Source organism: Pan paniscus, chromosome 5, assembly GCF_029289425.2.
Source record: "Pan paniscus chromosome 5, NHGRI_mPanPan1-v2.0_pri, whole genome shotgun sequence".
NCBI lineage: Eukaryota > Metazoa > Chordata > Mammalia > Primates > Hominidae > Pan > Pan paniscus.
This window is the reverse complement of record NC_073254.2, coordinates 22,486,124-22,508,499: the sequence shown is the minus strand read 5'-3', so window position 1 is coordinate 22,508,499 and position 22,376 is coordinate 22,486,124. Positions and strand designations below refer to the sequence as shown.

At 42.7% G+C, this 22,376-nt stretch overlaps 1 protein-coding gene across 1 annotated transcript in view; it reads right to left on the bottom strand.

Moving 5' to 3' along the window:
• BMP6 (bone morphogenetic protein 6) overlaps positions 1 to 22,376 on the bottom strand; it is a 156,739-nt gene that overhangs the window by 14,052 nt on the left and 120,311 nt on the right. The window contains exons 2-4 of the mRNA XM_008952874.5: positions 21,957 to 22,149; positions 6,014 to 6,162; positions 5,119 to 5,316 (exon numbers count right to left, since the gene is read on the bottom strand). Of these exons, the coding sequence (XP_008951122.4) occupies positions 5,119 to 5,316; positions 6,014 to 6,162; positions 21,957 to 22,149 (540 nt within the window). The remainder of the gene's footprint in view (positions 1 to 5,118; positions 5,317 to 6,013; positions 6,163 to 21,956; positions 22,150 to 22,376) is intronic.

The window sequence follows — 22,376 nt, the reverse complement described above, 5'->3', positions numbered from 1 at the left end:
TTTAAGATCACAATGACAAATCACAATTCCCAACTTTCCTGGAGAACTAGAAACTGCTAGTTCACAGTCTTGACCTGTGTCTATTCTTCCCAAGCTTTGAATGTCCATGGTGGACCGACCCAGTCAGCTCTGGCTATCCCCAATCCATGGAAGCCAATGGTGAAGTAGTGAGGACACTGTAACAATGAGACCTCCAGTCTGGACTGGATTTCCTTGAAATGTATAGCACAAGATTGCACAGTTATAATAAACTACTCAAACAGCTGTTTTGCAAGAGATGACTCCTGGTTAATTTACGCTGAAAGCCTATTGAATAGTCCCAACCGGGAAGCTTAAAGGACAGAAGATATAAACCATCAAGAAGAAGGTCAGGAGTATCCCTGAATGTACTAGAGCCACAATTTCCCCCAAGGTCCTTAAAGATACATGTTTGGGGGTGGGAAAAGGAGGGAAGGAGAACTTACTCTACGAAATGCTGGCCGGGTGTGGTGGCTCACACCTGTAATCCCAACAATTTGGGAGGCCGAGGCAAGTGGATCACTTGAGGTCAGGAGTTTGAGACCAGCCTGACCAACATGGTGAAACTCCGTCTCTACTAAAAAAATACAAAATTATCCAGGAGTGGTGGTGCATGCCTGTGATCCCAGCTACTTGGGAGGCTGAGGCAGGAGAATCGCTTGAACCCGGGAGGAGGAGGTTGCAGTGAGCTGAGATGGCACCATTGCACTCCAGTCTGGCCAACAAGAGTGAAACTGTCTTAAAAACAAACAAACAAAAAAGAAATGCTAATAGGTGGCACTGATACAATGGCAGACTCATTCCAAAGGACGGACAGGGTCTCAAGAGGCTGCTGGGTCATAGATGGTTGGCAGAGCTGGGTAGTGACAACATAAACATCAAGACTGAAAGAGACTACTCCAATTTCACATGGATCATTAAAGTGCAGATAATGTTTCCAAACTCATCTATCAAAACAAAGACCAATTCTGCCTCACAACAGCAGCAGCAGCAGCAGCAGAGCAGACTTCAGACTTACCAGCTGACCTGAAATTCCTTTAGCTACACCCTCTCAAAAGAGGTCTTGGAAAGATCCGGAAAATTAGCCAAATGAAAATTTAGAATCACCCAATGGAACTTCAAGGCCATTTGTTCATGGACCTTGTCATGGATTGGCCAAGTGGTATCACAGTCCCCCAGAAGATAAAATAGTGAACCCCAAGTGAGAGCTACCATAAAAGAGAGTGAATGATAACAAGTAGAAGGAGACCACCAAACTGGAGCTATAGAACCTGAGGACAGGTGTTGCAAGAGCAGCAGGCTGGTAAGAAATGGAGGCTGAAAAAGAATTGGTAGATTGGTTAAAATCCCCAATGGGGCAAAGACGGCTAGGAACAGGACTAGTCAAACATGTGTAAAAACAATAAATGATACCATGCAGAGGCTATCCAAGCCCCTGGAGAAGTGTAACAGAGCCAACATCCAGCCTTCATTTAGAGCAGCCAGCTGCAGAGAAGCAAGGGCAAGTGAAAGCCATCCAGGGAGACGTCGATCCAAACCACTATCCAGTGCACATGTTTGGAAAGTCCAGCTTGAAAGCCAAGTACAAATGTTTGAGTAGATTTTGGTGGGTGGTGGGGCTCCTGGCCTCTCCCCTGCTGTGCACTAGTCTTGCCGTCTCAGGCACTGACAGCACAATTCCAAAAATAGCCTCTTATTTCCTTGCCACGTTTCACCCTGATGACAGGCAATTTGATGAATGAATGCTAACTTCTTTACCCAGATGTAGGACGATCCCTGGTGGGCTGCTTCTGGTGGTGGTTGTTTTGGTGGAGAACTATCAACTCCCTGGGAGCACGCCACGGAAGAAGGGGGCAGCAGAGACAATGCAATCTTTTCCTTCCAACTTCCAAAAGATTTACAAGCAGAAAGTCTGCCTGCAGTCACGCCAGAGTACACCACTTTTCTGTTACTGTAATGTCTACCTGGTTCATGAAGGCCCAGCAACATCTGGCCTCACAGAGACCCCGAGGGAGAGGAACACCAGACAGGCCATTTCTCCAGGTAGCAGGCCATCTCTCTGGAAATCTTTTCTGGGAATCTCTTCCTCAGCATGTCCACTCCCATTAATGGAAGAATAGATAAGGAAGAAAGAGCCAAAAATATAAAGAAGCGCTTCAGTGGGCCAGACATGAGCAATTTCCCAGATCACTTAGAGGATCTTTGAAGAGAATGAGAAGGGGGGAGCATCCTTCATCGTCATTCTTCCTTGGGGGCCTTTAAATAGGTGAGACCGGAGAGATTTCGTATGAACCCTTTTGCCTTTGTACTACTGAAAGGGACAAAGCAAATTTGGAAGTACTGGCTTGGGAGGTGGGCGGGGGGAGACCACTGAAAAACAGAGATATTTGCACCTATTACTAATTAGATCAACTTGAATATCCATATTTAATTTAAACTCATCAAATTGAAAAAAGTTGAAAGGGACTTGGAAAATAATAATTGGTTGATATTGCTAAAATCAAAATCAGACACAACATCTTTTCTCAATTTAAAAACATTAGTGTGTGCATTGGGTGGGGGGGTACTGAATAAAATCAAGTGAAGTTTTAATTTTAAAAAGCAATCAACATTTCAAGAGATGCCTCTGTGTCTGAGGTCCCAGTACCAAACTGACCACAGTTCATTAATAAATTGAAGCCTACCATTGGCAGACTTCATCATCATAGCCCGAAGGAAAACACTGAGATTATTAACTCTGTTCAGCAGGCTGCCTCTGAAGTGAATAAAGGAAAGCAAGCATTTCTTCTCTTTTTCAAAAACCCCAACCCTGACTGTTTCTAGTGGTGAATACAGGAACGCCCATGCTGTGAGCAATGCTTCCGAGAAACACCAGGATGACAAGAAGCAAAATGTCACATCACACTGGGCGGTGGATCCTCAAGCTCCACATCCAAGTCACTGGTAAAATAGACGGTTGATTTAAGTCGGAACCCAAAATGGAGACATTGCTTCCCAAAGAAGAAACAGGTACTTTGGGAAGTTGCATTAACTCTTCCCAACATGTTTGGCCACCAAAAATGACATTTCTGTACAATTACCTGGAAGAATTAATGCATCTTCCAGAATTATTTTACTTGTTTTCCAGGGATCCCAACATATGCCCTGAGAACCTACTTCCTACAATGGCATATAAATAATCTTTGAGTGCTATTATGAGCCAGATTTTGATGCTTTTCATTTAATTCCAGCAAATCTGCAAGGCATTCATCATCCCCATCTTACAGATGAGTAAATGGAAGCTGAAACAGATTAAATGTGTCCAAAATCACAGGGTAGCAACCAGGGAAACAAGTTCTCTGACTGCAAATCCCACTGCCAATCTTCACCTTTATGGTTGATTCTCAAGCTATTTAAATAGCCAAAGGACCCCAGAATTTGCAAGCACTGGCATTAGAGTCAGAAGTGTCTGGGTTTCCATTCAATCCTAACTAGCTATGGGACTGGCTGTGGGGAGGGAACATCCACTCTCCCTTCCTCTGGGCTTCCATGGGTGGACTTCCATGCCACTTCCTAAAAACACACTGGGGAGAACTTTTTTTTTTTTTTCCAATGGAGTCTCGCTCTGTCACTCAGGCATAATCTTAATCTTGGCTCACTGCAACCTCCATCTCCTGGGTTCAAGTGATTCTCCTGCTTCAGCCTCCCGAGTAGCTGGGATTACAGGCACATGCCACCACACCCAGCTAATTTTTTGTATTTTTAGTAGGGATGGGGTTTCACCACATTGGCCAGGCTGGTCTCGAACTCCCAACCTCAAGTAATCCGCCCGCCTCAGCCTCCCATAGTGTGAGGATTACAGGCATGAGCCACTGCACCCTGCCAGGGAGAACATTTCTGAAGGACCACTCAGCTGACACTCAGGTAGCAGAGCTGGTTTCTCTCTCTTGCCCTTTGAATGTGTCTGTTCTGAGCAGAATGGGACTCACCTTATTCCTTAGCTCCTGGGTGAGCACACAGTTCAGGTCTGGCCAATCAGAGCACTCCCCACCCAGCAGTGTGCTTCAGGGTGGAGGACGCAACCCCAGCCAAGCCAACCGGAGTCGTGCCCTGGATTTCTGCTGAAGAAGGGCTCTGTCTGAGGTTGAGGTTGCCAAGGGTAACAAAAATCCTGGAACCACTGGTTGCCTTCCTGGCCACCATATAGAGATAGTTTTACTAAGAATTCCACCAACAAAGAAAAATAGAAAAACAGAAAAAGAGAGAGATTCCTGATTATCATCTGAGCCCATGGATCCAGCCATGCCTAAAGACAGAACCCCTGGCCAGGCGCAGTGGCTCACGCCTGTAATCCCAGCACTTTGGGAGGCCAAGGCGGGTGGATCACGAGGTCAGGAGATCGAGACCATCCTGGTCAACATGGTGAAATCCTGTCTCTACTAAAAATACAAAAAATTAGCCAGGCGTGGTGGCAGGCACTTGTAGTCCCAGCTACTCGGGAGGCTGAGGCAGAAGAATGGCATGAACCCAGGAGGCGGAGCTTGCAGTGAGCCGAGATCGTGCCACTGCACTCCAGCCTGGGCGACAGAGGGAGACTCTGTCTCCCAAAAACAAACAACAACAACAAAAAACCCTGAACCTCTCCATTAAATGAGCCAAAGAAATCCATCCTAGAGGGCTGAGTTGACCTTCCTTCCCTTCCAGCCAAGAGCACTGACAAATACAAGTTCATATTACACAAGTGTACCAAGTTCGCTTGCACATCATAACCCCCCAGCATAACGCAACTAGAAAAAAGAATCTAGGTGCTCCCAGGGTTTTGATGGGAATTTTAAAAAGAGTTGGAGAAATGTAACCAAACAGAAAGATGCTTGTCTGGATCAACAGGCAGTCATGATGCGGGCAGCCTGAGTCTTCAGGTAACAAGTGTTCCAGGCTGAGGGCCCTCAGAACCCACGCAGATGTTCTGCGACTGTACAAGGTACCATCATGCATATGACACCTACTCGCCTTTGGATTTGCTGTGCAGAAGCTGCCCAACATCTGAGACTGTGGACACAACTTTTGTTCTCACTGAGGCCAATAAGGCTTTCTGGAAACACAGGCTCCCCACAAACCCACCTGAAGCACTGGAGACCCGCGCCACGTCCTGGGACTGGGTAGAGCGATTACGACTCTGTTGTCGGCGCCGGCTGGAGGCTGACCTGGTGGTGCGCACGTGGACCTCACTCACTTTGAAGAAAGCCACCATGAAGGGCTGCTTGTCGTAAGGGCCGTCTCTGCCCACCAGGCCTGCGGCTCGGGGGTGAACGTGGACTCCTTTAATGCAAATCAAAGCATGCATCTCTTTATTCCACAGAAACTTGTTCCTGTAGCTACAACAGTTAAGGGATACTTCCTAGTTTCCTAAGTGCTAATAATTAAGAATGAGTGTGAAGAAGAAGATCATGTATCCCCAAACCTTGCCTGGCACCCATGGGATGGCATCTTTTGGCAGAATCAAAGCACTCCTTTCAAAGTTTCAGAATCACATGAAGGAGTGGCGTGAACTCCTGGGCTCTCCTGTTTCTGCTAGATTATGAATCTGCAGTTACCCTGCCCTCCCTGGTGGACAGATCAGCAGTGGGGACCTCAAGCTGCTGGCTCTGATGCTGCAGGAGGAGTGGGTACTGCAAACCTGTTCATCCGTCAGGATTTAAACAGATGCGCCTGCCTCTCTCTTACTCGCTGCATCCCCCGCTGCCTCTGCCTGGAAAAGCTGTCCTCCCATGGCCATCCTCTTGGAAACATTACCACTCTCCTGTCTCCAAGTTGCCCAAGCCTGTTTTCAATTCCTGTCTAGGAGGCCTCCGGGAAAGGTTTTGGGTCTCAATGCAAGTCATGGGGGATCAGTAAATGAGGCCATCCTGAAGCTGAGGACTTGACTGTTGCCCACGGTTCTATCACAACTGCTGTAAGGGAAATGCGTGAAACTGATGACTTGCTGGACGCTGGAGGCTTGCGGATAATAACTTACCATCCCTTGTCACCACGCTCAGCTGAAGCCCCATGTTATGCTGTGGAGTCACAACCCACAGATTGCTAGTGGCCGTGATGTCAAATTCCAGCCAGCCTTCTTCTGAGGCCCATACTACACGGGTGTCCAACAAAAACAGGTCAGAGTCTCTGAAAGAAAGAAAAAATGGCCTGGTAAATAGCGCACTGCCTGAAGCTCCTTCCCACTCTTTCCTGTCTCAGCGTCAGGATAAAAAATACCCGAGTCAGATCACATCTACCTGTGAGGCACAAGCATAGTGACTTGCCATAGCTCTGAAAGGCGTGGTACCACCCAGGACACAGGCATGACACAATTAGGAGAGACAGGCACATCTGATAAGGCGCTTCATAGAAATCAGCTTTCACCCAGACACAGGCAGACCCTCTAAACTTTACCAAAAATCTTGCTAGTGCTGCTTATGACAGATCTTTTTGTGAATTAGGATAAATTACAAATAAATGATTTTTTAAAAAACTTTATTTTTATTTTTATTTTTTTTGAGACTGGGTCTCACTCTGTCACCTAGGCTGTAGTGCAGTGGCATTTACATTTTAATACTTCTATTATGTTTTAAAAATTTATTTATGATACTATTAGTGACTAGCTTACTTTATGGCTAATAAGCTCTAAAAACAGGGAAAGTAGGAGACAGCGAGAAACAGGATTGAGAAAAGATAAAAATCAGGATCCATATGAGCATTTATAAACTGGGCTTTGCTCATTTTTTCTTGTTTTGAAATTGGGACTGAAAATCTTCTCGTTTGTTCCTATGAAATAAGGAGAAACAAGAAGCCACATCACATGCCTAAGTAATCATCTACTATTTTAATTAAGGCCTCTGAATGGTCTGCAGTGAGTACCCAGTCCTTCCCCATATGGACTGTGTAGCCGAGGGTGGATGCTGAGTGATTTTAAAGTTCATCCCAGCACAGTGGTGAGCTACAGCTGGGGTTCTTTGAGGCAAAGTCAGAGAATCCATTCCTTCCATTAGGCCCTTCAGGGAAGACTGACATTTTTCACAGTTTTGAACTAACATAATCTAGGGGCTGTGGGATGACGGTGTGAGGGTCTCCTTCTGCTCACCTGCATTTTATGATAGGTCAGTGCCAGGAGATGGTCATCTTTGTGTGTTCTAGGGACAATCTGAATCTGCGTATCCATCCCATGGCCACTAGAATGAGATGGCCTGGGATTCCCATGACAGGGAGGGCTATATTTTGGCCATGGAAAGACTCAAAGCTCCTGGTATTGGAAATATTTTGCTGCAATATCTTACAGAGATAGAAAAACGACTAAAATTAAATACTAAGTTTAAGATAAGCATACATTTACATAAGTTACAAAGTGCTTTCATCTACTTCTCTTTGGTCCTTACACCAATCCTAAAAGCCAGGCAGAGTGTCACGGTCTCCACCTTACAGCTGGGGAACCTGAGACTCAGACACAAGGCTACCGTCATATGTGGTCAAGATCTCAAGCTAGCAAGTGAAAAAACAGGACCTAGTTTTGGATTCAAAGAGCTTTCCATAATAACATACTGTCTCATTGAGATGATTACCAAAGACGACCTGTGATGAATGAATGAACTTCTTCTTTAATCCATCAAATACTTATGAGGCCGGTGAAACATCAAGTTCAAATGGTTAGATTTCTCAGAGGAGGAGTGAACAGTTTCTCCTGCCTCCATGGCCACTTACAGTGAGAAGGGAACTCTATTGTCGTCTTTCCCAAGTATAAACAGTAGGCACAGTTAAAAGTCATTTACTCAGCTGCTTAACAGAGTCTGCAGGAGGCCACATTCTGGCCTGCCCAGTTGAAAGCTCTCTCTGATGTGGATGCGTCACATCCCCTGTTGACAAATTACCCCCCATCACTGAGGTAACAACTGTGAGCAGGGAGATTGTGGGGGGTGCGGGGGGTGTCCATGGAAAACAGCAAGCAGAGATTGGAAGGCCAAGGCTTTGAAGTCAGATGTAAGAGGACATCAATTCTGTTCTGGAAGGTCACAGAAGACCCTTATCCAGCAATAACACAGACAGTACAGACAGCACTGTGGGAAAGTAGCCCCGGTCCCAGAGGAAGCACGGCACACATCGGTGTCACGGGCAGAATGTGGCTGGCACTCTCTAGCACCAAGACCCAATGGGAATCTCCGGGGTAAGGCTGCCCTCAAGGCGGGGCCCGTGAGCACATGCCGAGTTACCTCTGATGACTAGATTAGGCACCTATATTTTAAAGACTTATAATAAGGATACAGAGAAATACAGTTCAAAGCGTGAGGGTAGCACGGCTGGCAGAATGAGCTTTTATTTTTAAAGATCAGGGTTTGTGATAAAGAAAATGGCAGCCTCGCCAAGAGAATGTGGGGAATGAGACAGACGCACATCATCCAAGGAGGAGGAGGAAAACAGAGAAGAGCAGAAAGAGAAGGAATGAATTAAAGAGGGAGAACATGAATCAAAAGTTAAACTTGGGGCAAAGGCGGAAGATGAGGATTACCCGTCATGACATGAAGCAATTGCACCTACGGGGTCAGTGCAGATGCGTGGATGTGGAGAGCCCAGTTTCCATCCCGACTCTGCTACCGAGTCACTCTGGGGCCCCATGAATTTGCGTTGTTCTGTGGCACACTTTTGTAATCGTACAATGAGAACACTGACTGTTCTCACTGCTTAAGAAGCTTGTGAGGTCAACAAGTGCAGTCTAGTGGCCGAGCCTTGAAAGATGAAAACTCTATGTGGTCCTATGGCAGCGAGGAAGGCTTGGACTTCAATGTTTAGATCTAGGATGCTCGGGGCCTCTGGAAGGGAAGTGAGGCAGAGCATGGACTTAAGATGATTGGGCCAAGTGGGACAGAGGAACAGCGAATATTGACTGTGTCAACAGCCTTTATTCCTCAGGACAGCCAGAAAAGGCAGGACCTATGTCGTCTCTTCTACAGCTGAGCCCCCAGAGAGAGCCTCAAGGTCACATGGCTGTTAAGTGGGGCAAATGGAATTTAATCGGGGCCCAGGTCCTTAGCCGTCACATATCTAAAAAGTAGAGGCATGAAGCAGACAGGGCAGAGGCTGAAAGTACTGTCCAAGGGCTCAGAATAAAGTAAGGGACCAAAGTCTACCACATACAAATGCTAAAGTCAGCTGGATACAGAAAATACAATAAGATACACAGGACAGGCACAGGTTAAAAATCACCGGTTGGGAAGGCTGGGTGTGGTGGCTCATGCCTGTAATACTAGAACTTTGGGAGGCTGAGGCGGGAGGATTGCTGGAGGCCAGAAATTTGAGACCAGCCTGGGAAACATGGCGAAACCCTACCTCTACAAAAAAATACAAAAATTTGCCAGGCATGATAGTGTACTCCTGTAGTCCCAACTACTCGGGAAGCTGAGGCGAGAGGATCACCTGAGTCCGGGGAAGTGGAGGCTGCAGTGAGCCATGATCGCACCTCTGCACTCCAGCCTGGACGACAGAGTGAGACCCTGTCTAAATAAATAAATAAATAAATCACCAGTGGGCCTCCCCCATCAGGGTCAGGTAGGTATGAGAGTGCGTGCAGGAAGGCGCCCGAGGTGGCTGGTGTCAGCTGTAGATGGTGGCATTGTGGTGGAGCCCCAGTGACCCTCCCAATCTTGCTCTGCTCCTTCCAAGCAGAATATGCTGCGCCCAGCATGGGAACATCACTAATATGTTCACACCACCAGGGAGAGGAACTTGAAAAAGGAATGAAGCTTTAAGACACAACTTTATGGGCTCACCCTCAAAGCTTCCAACAACTCAGATATTGAAGAGATGCTGTTGATGACAAATCACTAAAACGGTTCTGGTCTGACCCACATGTACTAATGTTTCCTCAGGGATACGTGGCCTTCCTAGTCTGCGGACTGTAAAAGTGTAGCCTCGAAGAAGATGCATCTGATTTTGCCACGTGAAAAATAAGCTTTCCCTTCTAAATCTCACTTTGGCAGAGTTCAGAAGAGATGTTCTCACCTAAAATGTGTGTCACTGATAAAGAATCCTAGAGACTGGCCAAAATCATCACCATGCCTAGATTACTTGGACCTTCCTATTGAGGTGACATACCACAAAAGAAAATCTTGAAACAAGGGAAGATAATTTTTAATGCAGTTATTGACTATTTTGTTCTCAACTAACTCAGACCCTACATTTGCATGATGAATACGCTTCCAATCTTCAAGGATGTAACAGTGTTACTCTTCTCAATGTTATTCCAACCTCAGAGCATGATATTCCTCATATTGTGGTCATCCTGGGCAAATGAGGTTCTTAACAAATTAATATGCTAGTAAGATATTTCTGGAAAATTTCAAAAATTCACCCTGGCTTTAGAGTTGATGAATCAGAAAGCCACTCATAAAGACTAGTAGAATTGGTGTTTGTGGGCAAGATTTATCCCTGCATATCCCTCCCATCACACAGCCTCCAAGGCACATGCTCACATCAGTGATACACCACTGGGCTGACAGACAGAGAGCACCATTGCCAAAATACAGCAGGCCTTTCTCTCCTTTGCCCTCGGACAAGGGCAGGAGGTGCCTGAGCTCCTGGTGGACAGGCTTCGCGACCCTTTCCTGACAAACCACACACCCATCAAGGTCACAATGCCGGGGTCAAAGTACAACAGTGTTTACTACTAACCATTTTGATAGAAAAATGCTCTTGATAAACTGGCATTTATATATTCAAAGTAAGCAGATTTATGAAATACTCAGTAAGGTGATTTTGCGGTCTTGTTCTTTATTTCTCCATAACACATTCCTTTGCATTTGTACGTCTGGACTTGATGTTAAATTAAAATACAAAACAACATTCATACATGGAGGAACTGACTTTCTGCAATAAGAAAAATTCATTTTTCAAATAGAATGAAAGTAAAAAAAAATCCATTTTCATTTTAGAAAATTAAGGAGTCAAGCTCATGCTTTTTACTTTTTCCTTACGTAAGGTACAGTATAGATTATGTTTAAACTTTTACCATTAGAAAGATAGAAAAGACATCATATATTTGAAAATAAAGTACTACAAAAAAGAGTAAACTGCTGCATACATGTACACATACAAATTTGAGTAACAAAGATGAATGAACATTATTTGGCTATACTTGCTTTTTTTTTTTTTTTTTTTTTTTTACAGTCTTTGATATTACTCAATTTTCACCCAATGGCTAGCATGGTATGAAGAGACGTTTCAAATATCAAATGCACCTTGATTCTGTAGGGGCTATTTCATCTTTAAAAAACCAATATAAATCACTTTGCTGTTGGAATATTAACATAGCAAACCTTAACATGGTGTTTACTATGCGACTGTTCTAGGTACTCTCACATATATTAATGCCTCACAACAACCGTAAGAGGTAAATACTATTAATGCTGTTACAGGTTTATAGATGAAGAAACTGAGGCACAAAGAGATTAAGTGGGCAGGGCATGGTGGCTCACACCTGTAATCCCAGCACCGTGGGAGGCTGAGGCAGGTAGATCACTTGAGCCCAGGGGTTCGAGACCAGACTGGGCAACATGGCAAAACCCTGCCTCTACAAAAAATAAAAAATTTAGCTGGGCATGGGCTGAGGTGGGAGGATCTCTTGAGCCTGGGAGGTGCAGGTTGCAGTGAGCTGAGATTGTGCCACTGCACCCCAGCCTGAGCGACAGAGCACAACTCATCTCAAAAAAAAAAAAAGAGAGAGAGAGAGAGATTGAGATTAAGTGGCTTGCACATGGTCACACAGCCAGCAAGGACAGAGCTGGAATGTGAACCCAGGCAGTTTGGCTCATGTGTTGTACGTGCTCTTTTATCAGTGGTTCTCAAGTGTGGCCTGCATCAGAATCCCCTGCGGGGGCTTAACACATGGATTGCTGCCCCTCACCCCTAGGGCTTCTGACTCAGTAAGCTTGGGGAGGGGCCTGAGAATCTGCATTTCTAACAGGTTCCCATGTGATGCTGATGCTGCTGGTCTAAGAACCACACTTTGTGAGCCAAGGACCTAAAGCCAGACTACCTCTCCATGAAATATGAGCAGTACTACCTGTGCCTGTTTTGTGAACTTAGAGTTGAAAGCTATCTGCTCTCAAGATTTCTTGCTCCTCTCCCTAAAACAGTGCAAACCAAATGTAGGCTGCTCCACAAGTCAGTGTGTCTTATGGATGGGCATGACCCTCAGGGTGTCATCGAATTAGGCTAATAAACAGAACTGCAGGTGAGATCGAGTCCAAAGTATCAGTGTTATTAGAAGTCTTGGTTCTATATGTCCAAGGCAGGGTAAGAGGGGGAAAGAGGATGGAAACTTTATACAAACTGACGGCTACCCAGTCTGCTCTCTTTGGCCACATAAACACAACAATGCTTCCATACACTGGGGTATACTCTAATCTTCACTAGTGATCAAGTGCGGAGTTTGTCACCTGTTATTTTTATTTAGTTAGTTTGTCTGTTTATTTATTTTTGAGAGGGAGTCTTGCTCTGTCACCCAGGCTGGAGTGCGTGATCTTGGCTCACTGCAACCTCCGCCTCCTGGGTTCAAGTGATTCTCCTGCCTCAGCCTCCTGAGTAGCTGAGATTACAGGTGCATGCCACCACGCCTGACTAAGTTTTGTATTTTAGTAGAGATGGGGGTTCACCCTGTTGGTCAGGCTGGTCTTAAGCTTCCGACCTCAAATGACCCGCCTGCCCCGGCCTCGCCAAGTGCTGGGATCACAGGCGTGAGCCACTGCACCCAGCCCCCGCTACCTTTTAAACATGTGACATGCAAATATTACATGTTTTAGTTCTCATCACCAACCCTACATTTCCACATTCCCGTCCAAGGTGGGGAAATGAAACAGTAAAAGTGCTATTGATTTTTTTTTTTTTTAAAGATGTTTTACAAAGTAATCTTTTAAACCAGTTTTTTATTTTTAGTTTTTATGAGTATATATAGTAGATGTACCTATTTATGGGGTTACAAAGTAATCTTAACCACCGGCATGGCCTGCCTCCCACAAAGCTGGACAACATAGTATGGAGACACACGTAACCAAAGCGATCTGTTTCGAGGCATGAATGATAAATATATAAGGCATAGTTTCCAGAAATAAAAACCTATTTTCTTTTCTCTTCATGTTTACCAAGTAGATAAGCAGTTCCCAAAGAACAGCGTCTCCTGCCCACCACCCACTGGCTCTTCCCGCCAGCATAAAATGTTTTAGCATTCTTTTGAGTGTATATGATTCTTTATAACTTTAATTCCTCTCCATAACATTCTCTTCTACCCTGTGCCTTACCAAGAACAGAACATAGGCTGAGGAACAAGAAGGTCTGATGGCTCCTTGAGCAGTCTTTTTTTTTTTTTTCTCCCCAAGTAGACCGTTCTAGGTATAAGTCATATGCCCTTGAGTAGGAAGATGAAACTAACCAGTTACATAACCTGAACCATGGGTCACTTGTATTATCCCTTTTTCAGGGGCAAAGGAACAAATACTGAAAAGCTCACTGCTTGCCTCTCGAGGCCCACACAGAGGGAGCCAGAGATTATCAAGTCAGCAGTAAGATTTCAGGAGTCCCTAAGGATCATGCCTGTGAAAGCCAGACACAGAAAGAGAAAAAGGTGTGGCTGGGCAAGGGGATAAAAGGCTTTGGTTTTCTTCTGCCCAAACTATAATAGTGTTCTCCCATCCTGGCTTTCTCAAATTTGCCCTTCTCTTCAAACAAGAAACCCGTCTCAGGTATCTAAAAAGGGTGAACTTTTGTCTTCATTTCAGCAGGCAACACTGAAAATCCAACAGATTTTATAGAGCAATCAGTCCATAGGTAATGCTTTTCTAAAGAAAACACTCTTCTCCATCCTGGAAATGGATCAACATTGGGTCCCGATCTTGTTTCCAGGACTATGCCATTTCATTACTGAATCAAATGTCAACATTTGTCGGGATTCATTAAAAAGATTTCCAAATGAAAATGATAAAACACACTATACTTCAAAGACTTAAGCTTCTGGTCATGATGTATCAAACTAACATTCCCACTAAAAAAAATACTGAATTAACTAAAAAACACACTTGTTTGAAGTTCTCTTAGAGCAACCAAGCAAGGCAACACTAGATGGGTCAAGACCTCCGGGAGAAAGGAAATGCATTAAGGTGAGCCTTGTGTTTGCTGCTGCCTTTTCCTTTCAGGGCATTTGATAATTTCTAGTACGAGGCACAGACACCAAGCAGCAATTGGTAGCGGCCTAGAGCTTTACGCAGTATCACCAGCTGGGGAGAAAATCAAAATTCAAGGCAGCTAGTGCGTGAGAAGAGCTAAAGTCCCAGAAAAAAAGGGGGCTGCATGGAAATGAGCTCATAAAAGTGATCTCATAGAAGCCTGGGTCACTTCTGTGTAGTCCCTTTCCTCTAGGACTCTGGCTCTTCAAGTCCTGGCCTCCTTGAACTCCAACATTTCCACTTGAGGTATTTACCAGATATTAAGCTGTGTTTATATGGGACGAGGAGTTGAGAAAACAAGTAGAAAGAAACTGTTTAGAGGCTCAAAAGCAAAGCAGAGGGTTTGGCAGTCTCACAGTGCTGAGGAGCTAAAAAATCGAGTACAGAGTCCACCAAGGAAGAGGGGCTCTTGTAAACATTCCAGACTTTTATGGTTTTTTATTTTTCTAAGATTTTTAAAATTAAAAAAAATTTTTTGAGACAAGTTCTTGCTTTGTTGCCCAGCATAGAGTGCAGTGGTGCAATCATAGCTCACTGCAGCCTCAACCTCCCAGGCTCAAGCAATCCTCCTACCTCAGCCTCCTGAGGAGCTGGGACTAAAGGCATGAGCCACCAGCCTGGCTAATTTTTTTATTTTTATTTTTGTAGAGACAGGGTCTCTTTATGTTTCCCAGGCCAGTCCTGAACTCCTAGGCTCAGGCAATCCTCCCACCTTGGCCTCTCAAAGTGCTGAATTTATAGATGTGAGCCGCTGTGCCCAGCATCCTAGACTTTTAGCTGAAAGGGCTAAACTCTAGGAGAAAGGGAAAACCATAAACAGATAAGCCTTAATACATCCTTAAACCCTGCCTAACCTGGAACAAAAAGAAAAAGGTGATTTGGCCATATTTTGTCTGCCTTACAGAAGAACATTGAATCTAGTCTGGAAGGAGATAACAGTATCTAGAACTTTTTTCTTAATGTCCAGAATTTCATAAATGGAAAATTAGCAGGCTTGCCAGGAAATAAAACCAAACAAGGAAAAATCAAGGGAACAAACAGGTAGTGGAAATAGACCCATAGGTGATCCAGATAGCAAAGTTATCAGATATGGTCTTTGAATCCAGCCTTATATAAAAAGAATAATAAAGCACAAGTTGAACTTGTTCCAGGGATATGAGGTTAGTTTAACATTTAAAAGTCATTTAATATGGCAGACACATAACATTATAAAGGAGAAAAATTATATGATTGTCCCAAAATTCAGAAAAAACATTTGATAAATCCATGCCCATTCCTAATTTTAAAAAACTCTTAGAATACTAGAAATAGAGAAGAATTTCCTTTATCTACTAAAGAGTTATCTACAAAAATATTTAGAGCAATCATCATTCTTAATGATGAAATATTAAATCTTTACCTGAGATTAAAAAATCTGATGGAAATCTGAACAATTTCAACATTGTACTGGACGTCCTAGCCAGCACAATAAAGCAAGAAAAAGAGAAATAAAAAATAGAATTGAAAAGGAAAAAATAAAACTAGTATTTATAGATTATATTCACAGAAATTCCAAAAGGCCATGCAAAAAAACTATTCGAATTAACATGTAAATTTGCAAGGTTGCTGGATACAAATTAAAATCAATGGTATGCTATATGTGAGCAAAAACCAATTCGGCACTGAATTTTTAAAAAACTATTAATACCATTTACAACAGCATCAGAAACTTCAATACCTAAAATTAATCTAATAAAAATGTTCAAGACATACAAAAAACTATATTACTGAGAGTTATTAAAGAAGGCCTAAGTAAATACCACTTTCTTGAACTGAAATACTCATTATCGGTAAGATGTAAATCCTTCCCAAATTGATCTCTAGATTTAGTGCAATTCCAATCAGAAGCCCAGCAAGTTTGTTTTTATTTTTTGTGGAAACAAACTGATTTTAAAATTTACATGGGAATGTGAAGGGCCATTAATAGCCAAGAAAGTCTCAAGAACAATTTTGAGGTTACACATCAGATATCAAGCCTTATTATAAAACTGAAGGAATTAAGACAGTGGAGTATTGGTGCAAGAAGAGAAAAATTAACCCAGGGAACAGAAGATCCAAAAAATGGACTCACACATATATAGTCACCTAATTTATGAGAAAGTTGCCACTAAAGCACATGAGAAAAAGATAGTATTTTCAATAAATGGTACAGGGTCAATTAGGTTTTCTATTCTTACACATCTGGTCTATGTGACCTACTTCAGTGGTTCGCCTGTGGTCTCAACAATCTCCTACTGTAGTTTAGCTCATTCTGCTGAGCTCAAAACATCTCATATCGTCTCGGGTACTCATACCATGACTCAAACGTGCAAATCTGAACTCTGCTTATTCCTGTGTTCCCGATCTCTGTGAATGGTTCAGAGTGCAGTATCAAACTAAAAATTCTGGAAAATGTGTTTTTACCCTTTTCTCTCCTGGGACAATTATATTCTGTCTGTAAAATAGGTAAGATTTTGTGAATTCTGTCAAAAATTAAAGCAATAATTCAGTCTGGGATTGTTCCTGGAGACTCCAACAGCAGCCTCCTGTGCTTGCCTGAGGAAATCTTCCTGTTTTAGTAAGGAGGGAGGGATGAAGGGGGAAGAAAAGAATATATGTTTATTACCACTGAACTACACACTTAAAAATAGTAAAGATGGTAAATTTTATATGTAGCTTTAACTTCAATAAAAATGTATTAAAAACATGAAAACCAAAATTAGCCAGGCATGGTGGCGGGCGCCTGTAGTCCCAGCTACTCGGGAGGCTGAGGCAAGAGAATGGCTTGAACCCGGGAGGTGGAGCTTGCAGTGAGCCGAGATCGCACCACTGCACTCCAGCATGGGCAACAGAGCGAGACTCTGCCTCGAAAACCAACCAACAAACAAAAAACAAAAACATGGAAACCAACTACAGAGCAGCATTTCCCTCCTTGATTTTAAGATGCATTTCTTCAAAGCCTAAGGACTCTGAAGTTACGATGAATATATAAACCAAACTCTAAAATCAAATGACAAAAAACATCCTTGCCTATTTCTAAACAGAGGAGTAACCTGGGATATTGCTTAAATGGAACATAAATTTTAAATCTGGTAATTCTTCAAATGTCTCCCAAAAGATTGTACCATGATAGAACATGGAGAAGAAAAGTTATCATACACACACAGAATATAGACCATCACTGCCGAGCAATGCAAATGCCAAAACACAGAGAGCAGAACACGGAATTTCAAAACTAGCAGAGACAAGTGTGGCCGATCTTCATGGACCAAACAGGACCACGGTTCAGATATTGAACGTGTCTGTTAAAATTTCTGGTTGGCTTTCAAGAGATGCTCTTTGACTTCTAGGTATACAAAATTCAATTACAACAGTAAAAGTATGCCTTTAACCAAGTAAAAAACGTAGAAGAAAATGATATTCTCTAAAGACCTCAAAATGTCACTATTCATATAAGGGTGCTACAGAACAAAGATCATGAGTGCATGTTGTGAAAAGCATGTACTCATGATGCTACCATGCGTGACTATGAAAGGTCAGAAGTCATTCAGAGCAGTCTATACTCCCGGTGTGAAGTCAGCTTAGTATGTATGCAATACAGAAAAAATAGTAAAGAAGTAAACTGACAAATATATAATACTTTTGTGTAAATTTATTCCAATCTTTCTTCCCTTCTATTCCCCTCCTCTAGAAAAACTGTTAATAGATCAGTGGTTGGTCAAGAGATCAACAAAGTTTTGCAAAGGTTTTCTGTAGGAAGGCCTTAGACATCAAAGTACCAGAGTCTGAATTCTAACAGACACAGATCTTCACTACCTATGAAAACATTTGCCATTCAAACAGAAGCATTCTTGGGGTGTCTGCTTCAAATCTAAGGACATGGAGGTGTGAGGATGTGGCATAAGGAGGTTGCTTACCTCTTTCCGGTACTTCATCTTTATCTTGAGACTGTACCCACATAATTGAAGTGACTTTTAGGAAGCATAGCAGACAATAGTTTAGGAATTATTTGGTCTTGGCAAAATTCGTATGTGCCATACTTTGTTCTCTCAAAGATAACATGCCTGCCCTGTCTATCTGATAAGGTCATGGTAAAACCCTAATGAGAAAATATAAGAGAAGGCCTTTTCCAAACTGTAACTACTATATGAATGCAATTTTTTTTACCTGCATCATCACAAGGACACAATGATTTATAACACCAAATTTTAACACCAAAGTCATCTTTTAAACACCATGCAATACCATGAAGTAAACTTCTAAAAATAAATAAAGCACAAAGGCATCATGTGTTACTCAAGCTTAATGATGCAGACTATTGTTGCAGCCTGATGGGTTCTTCTTGCCCACTGCCCAGAAAAGCCAATTCACTGAAAACAGCAGGTATTACAGCAAAGAAAGAGGTTAATAATCATAGGACCAGCCAACTAGTACGACAGGAGGTATTTCTCAAATATGGCTCCCCGAGAATTTGGAGGCTAGGGTTTTTAGGGTACTTTGACAGGCAGGGAGCTGGGGAACTGAAATCACTGATTGACCGAGGATGAAATCACAGGGGTGTCTAAATCTGTCTTCACATAGCTGAGTCAGTTCCTAGGAAGGAATCTCAGGACCAGGTGGTATGTCGTGGTCTGCTGAAATGCTAACTCTGAAAAATATCTCAAAGACAAGTTCTTTAGCTTTCACAATAGTGATGTTATCTGTAGGTGTAGTTGGGGAAGTCATACACTTTGTGAACCCCAGTTACATGATTCTGGGGCAGTCAGCAACTTATAGACAAGTAAGCTGATCAATGGCAAGTCACTGTTTATGCCTATTCTTTAGCAAAGCTTGACCCCCTTCCATAATTCTAACCTTGTGACCTCTTTACAAATATAGTTTCCATTTTTAAACATGAAGGGGATCCATTCAAGGAAAGGACCACTATGGCCTCTGCACAAGAATGAGCAAGAGCAATTTAGCCAAGTAGAAGCAAGATGGAGTCAGTTAAGTCAGATTTCCCTTGCCAATGTAATTTTTGCAAAAACTGTTTCCCTATTAGGTTGCTGATTCCATTCTAATCTATGAGTTGCTTCAATCAAATCTTCCATGACTTAAGACTCCATCTAAGGCCTTATTCTCAACTTTTGAGTAAAGTATCAAGTGTTTGCTTGTTCTTACTAAAAGTACCGTCTATTCAAGTAGCCACCTTTTTTCTTTTTAAACTTACCTGGTCCCGTCATTTCTTTTCAGTCAAAGGAACATGTTTGTGCAGAGTTCACAGCAAAAGCCCATCTTGCAAGAATCTTCCCTGACCCTCCCTGGGTCAGGCTTCCTAACTGTCTTTAATATCAGAAGGCTGACACACAACTTCTGCCACCCCAGCTGAGTGTGTGACTCAGCATTTAAAACCCTGACTCTGTTTTTAATTTTTCAAGGAGGCCAACTATTTTGCAACACAAACCCTTGTTAAATGGAGTTAATCCATCAACTACCACAAATTTCACTTAAACACAGATTAGACAAATACATTTCTTCACAAGCCTGGAGAATTGTTTTCAGCCAAGACACCCCAAGATGGTACAGATGGGGAGATCAAACCTTCCCCCGAAAGGAGTCCTGCAGCTGAATCTGGAGGCCTCTGGAAGAACGCTAGGAGGCGGCAGGAGGCCTGGGCTCCTGGCCCACAGATAAGAAAAGAAAATCTCTTCCTGGCCAAACTGGAGCCCTTCAAAAGCATGAAACTCTCCCAGTTCTCCCAGAATTTCCCCTTTCCTATGCACAACAACGAAACACACGCAGGTGCCAAATGCTCCCATCCTAGAAGGCAAAGAAACTACAACTCTCTGCTTTGATAGAGAGTCATCAAAGGTTGGGACCATTCAGGATTTTATTTTCCAAACTCACTGCTGGCCTCGAGGAAGTATGACACCACCATCCTAAGCACAGGGCAGCTGTTCTTTTTTGGCTGGAGTTCAGTATAAACCTTACAAATGTTCTGCTAACTTTCTCTCTCTCTTTTTTAAAACAAATAACAATTTTTTAAAATGCCAGTCACTTAACTCCCAGCCTAGGGTTTTCACTGTAAAGGTTTTCCTGCAGGACGGAGAAAAACATATATTCCCAATATATTTCTGAGCCAAAAAGATACCAGTAGGTTATTCTAACCAGAGAAACATAATGAAATAAATAATTAGGCAGACTGAAAATCAATGGCTAAAACAGTTCCAAAGAGTCAGTGAATACCAATTATCTCTGAAGTATCAACAGACAAAAATCTAGCAACAAAAAATGTACTTTTCAAAAGAGGCCCTCGGTAGTATAGCCACTGAATATATTTTTATTTAGGAGTGAGAATCAGATATCAGAAAACTTCCCTTTTGTTCCAAAATTGTGGCCCATTATAAAGATACCACAATGGATATATTTTACTCATTATTTAGCTCTCCTAGCTATGAATTACCTACAACTATCAGCATGTATGTTCATACCATGAAATGTCCCAAAGCATGGCATCTGTCCTTCCTCCTTCTGTGTTTCCCCATTACAGACCTAAATATGCACAAGGGCTGGATGCTGATGGTGCTTTCAAAACAAAAATGAACCTTTCACGGACAAATTAATGTTGCTTATGAGTTCAGTGTGTGTATTTGTGACAGACCCACACACAGATCAATACATTCAGGAAAAACCAAAGTCATTCTTAAGCCTTTGGAAATTCTTGGGAAATCAATAGACTCACAAGACCAAAAGTGGGAACCTGGACTTGGTTTATAAAACCAAAGCTGACAAATCCCTTACGGAGTCTGGAAGCATGGAGTTCCCTCCCCCATATGTTCACTTCCCTTCATTTTTATCCTTGTAGCTGCCATATAATTGCCAGACCGTCATATCACCTGCTTAATTTCCACCTTGTACACACTAAGAACTACACGGTAATACTAATCTACTATGCATAAAGGCCTTGATTCTCACTGACTTACTAAACTGACCCCTAAATACTAAGCAAAATTCGAGGTCATTGGCTTCTGTGTATTGGCTTCTTCTATACTAACGACTCTAAAACTTCATCCCTCAGCCCTTCCAGTCCTCCAGCAATTGTTCCATGGAAGTTTTTCTGTATTGCTAGGCAGCTCCATGCACATGCTTCACTGAAGTTCTTTTGTAAAATGGTCTGGCCTTGTTTTAGGAAACGAGAGTAATACAGACATGGAAAAAGTCTACTGCTCCCTTGTATCCAAGTGATAAAAAAAAAAAAAAATACATCACACAAAAGCTTACTCAAAGATACATGTGTGTATGTGTATCTTATGTGCACAAATACACTGCCTTGTATTCACTGGAATTATTATCACTTACAAGCATCATATAATTTTAATGTATGAATTTATTTTAGCCACCCTCACCTATCATTCAAAATGAGGACTAATCAATAGTGGGAACATTTTAACCCTAATAAATTATGGAGTTATCTGATCACAAAAGATGCTTATAATAAATACATTCACTAGCTTTCTTAGGAAAAGATAGCTATTTGGAAAATCAAATAGCAAAAGATCTCACCAGCTAAACACTCCCATTTACAACACCCACCTCATCGTACTCACATGCTGCCCCTGAACTCCAGGTCACCCTGCACAGACATAGCTGGGGTTATTGTCATGACAAAAGGTGGGAAACAGGGGCCAGCCCCACCTTTGGGGCTTTCTCGAGCCTTCATACCTGTGCTGATGCTCCTGTAAGACTTGATAAATGCTGATAAGAAAAGTTTGGTTTTTAAAACTCCCCATAACACAGTCCTTGTAGATGCGGAATTCTGCAGCCGTCACCGCCTCACCCTCAGGAATCTGGGATAAGTTGAACTTGAACTCTTTGTGGTGTCGCTGACGAGGGGAGAACTCCTTGTCGTACTCCACTATAAGATTAAACAAGAGAGAGTGACAACTATTGTTATGGGCTTACCTCACCAGTTTCCCCGTTTGACTTCATAGGTGGATTACCAGTTACCCATGGCTTACTACAGGGATCGGGTAGTGAACAGACCACTGGCTGGCCCATGAGGAGGAGATGAAAATCCTTCATGTTACCCAAGATGAAGCAAAATTCTTAGATTTTATTTAGTTTAAATACTTCTGCTTATAT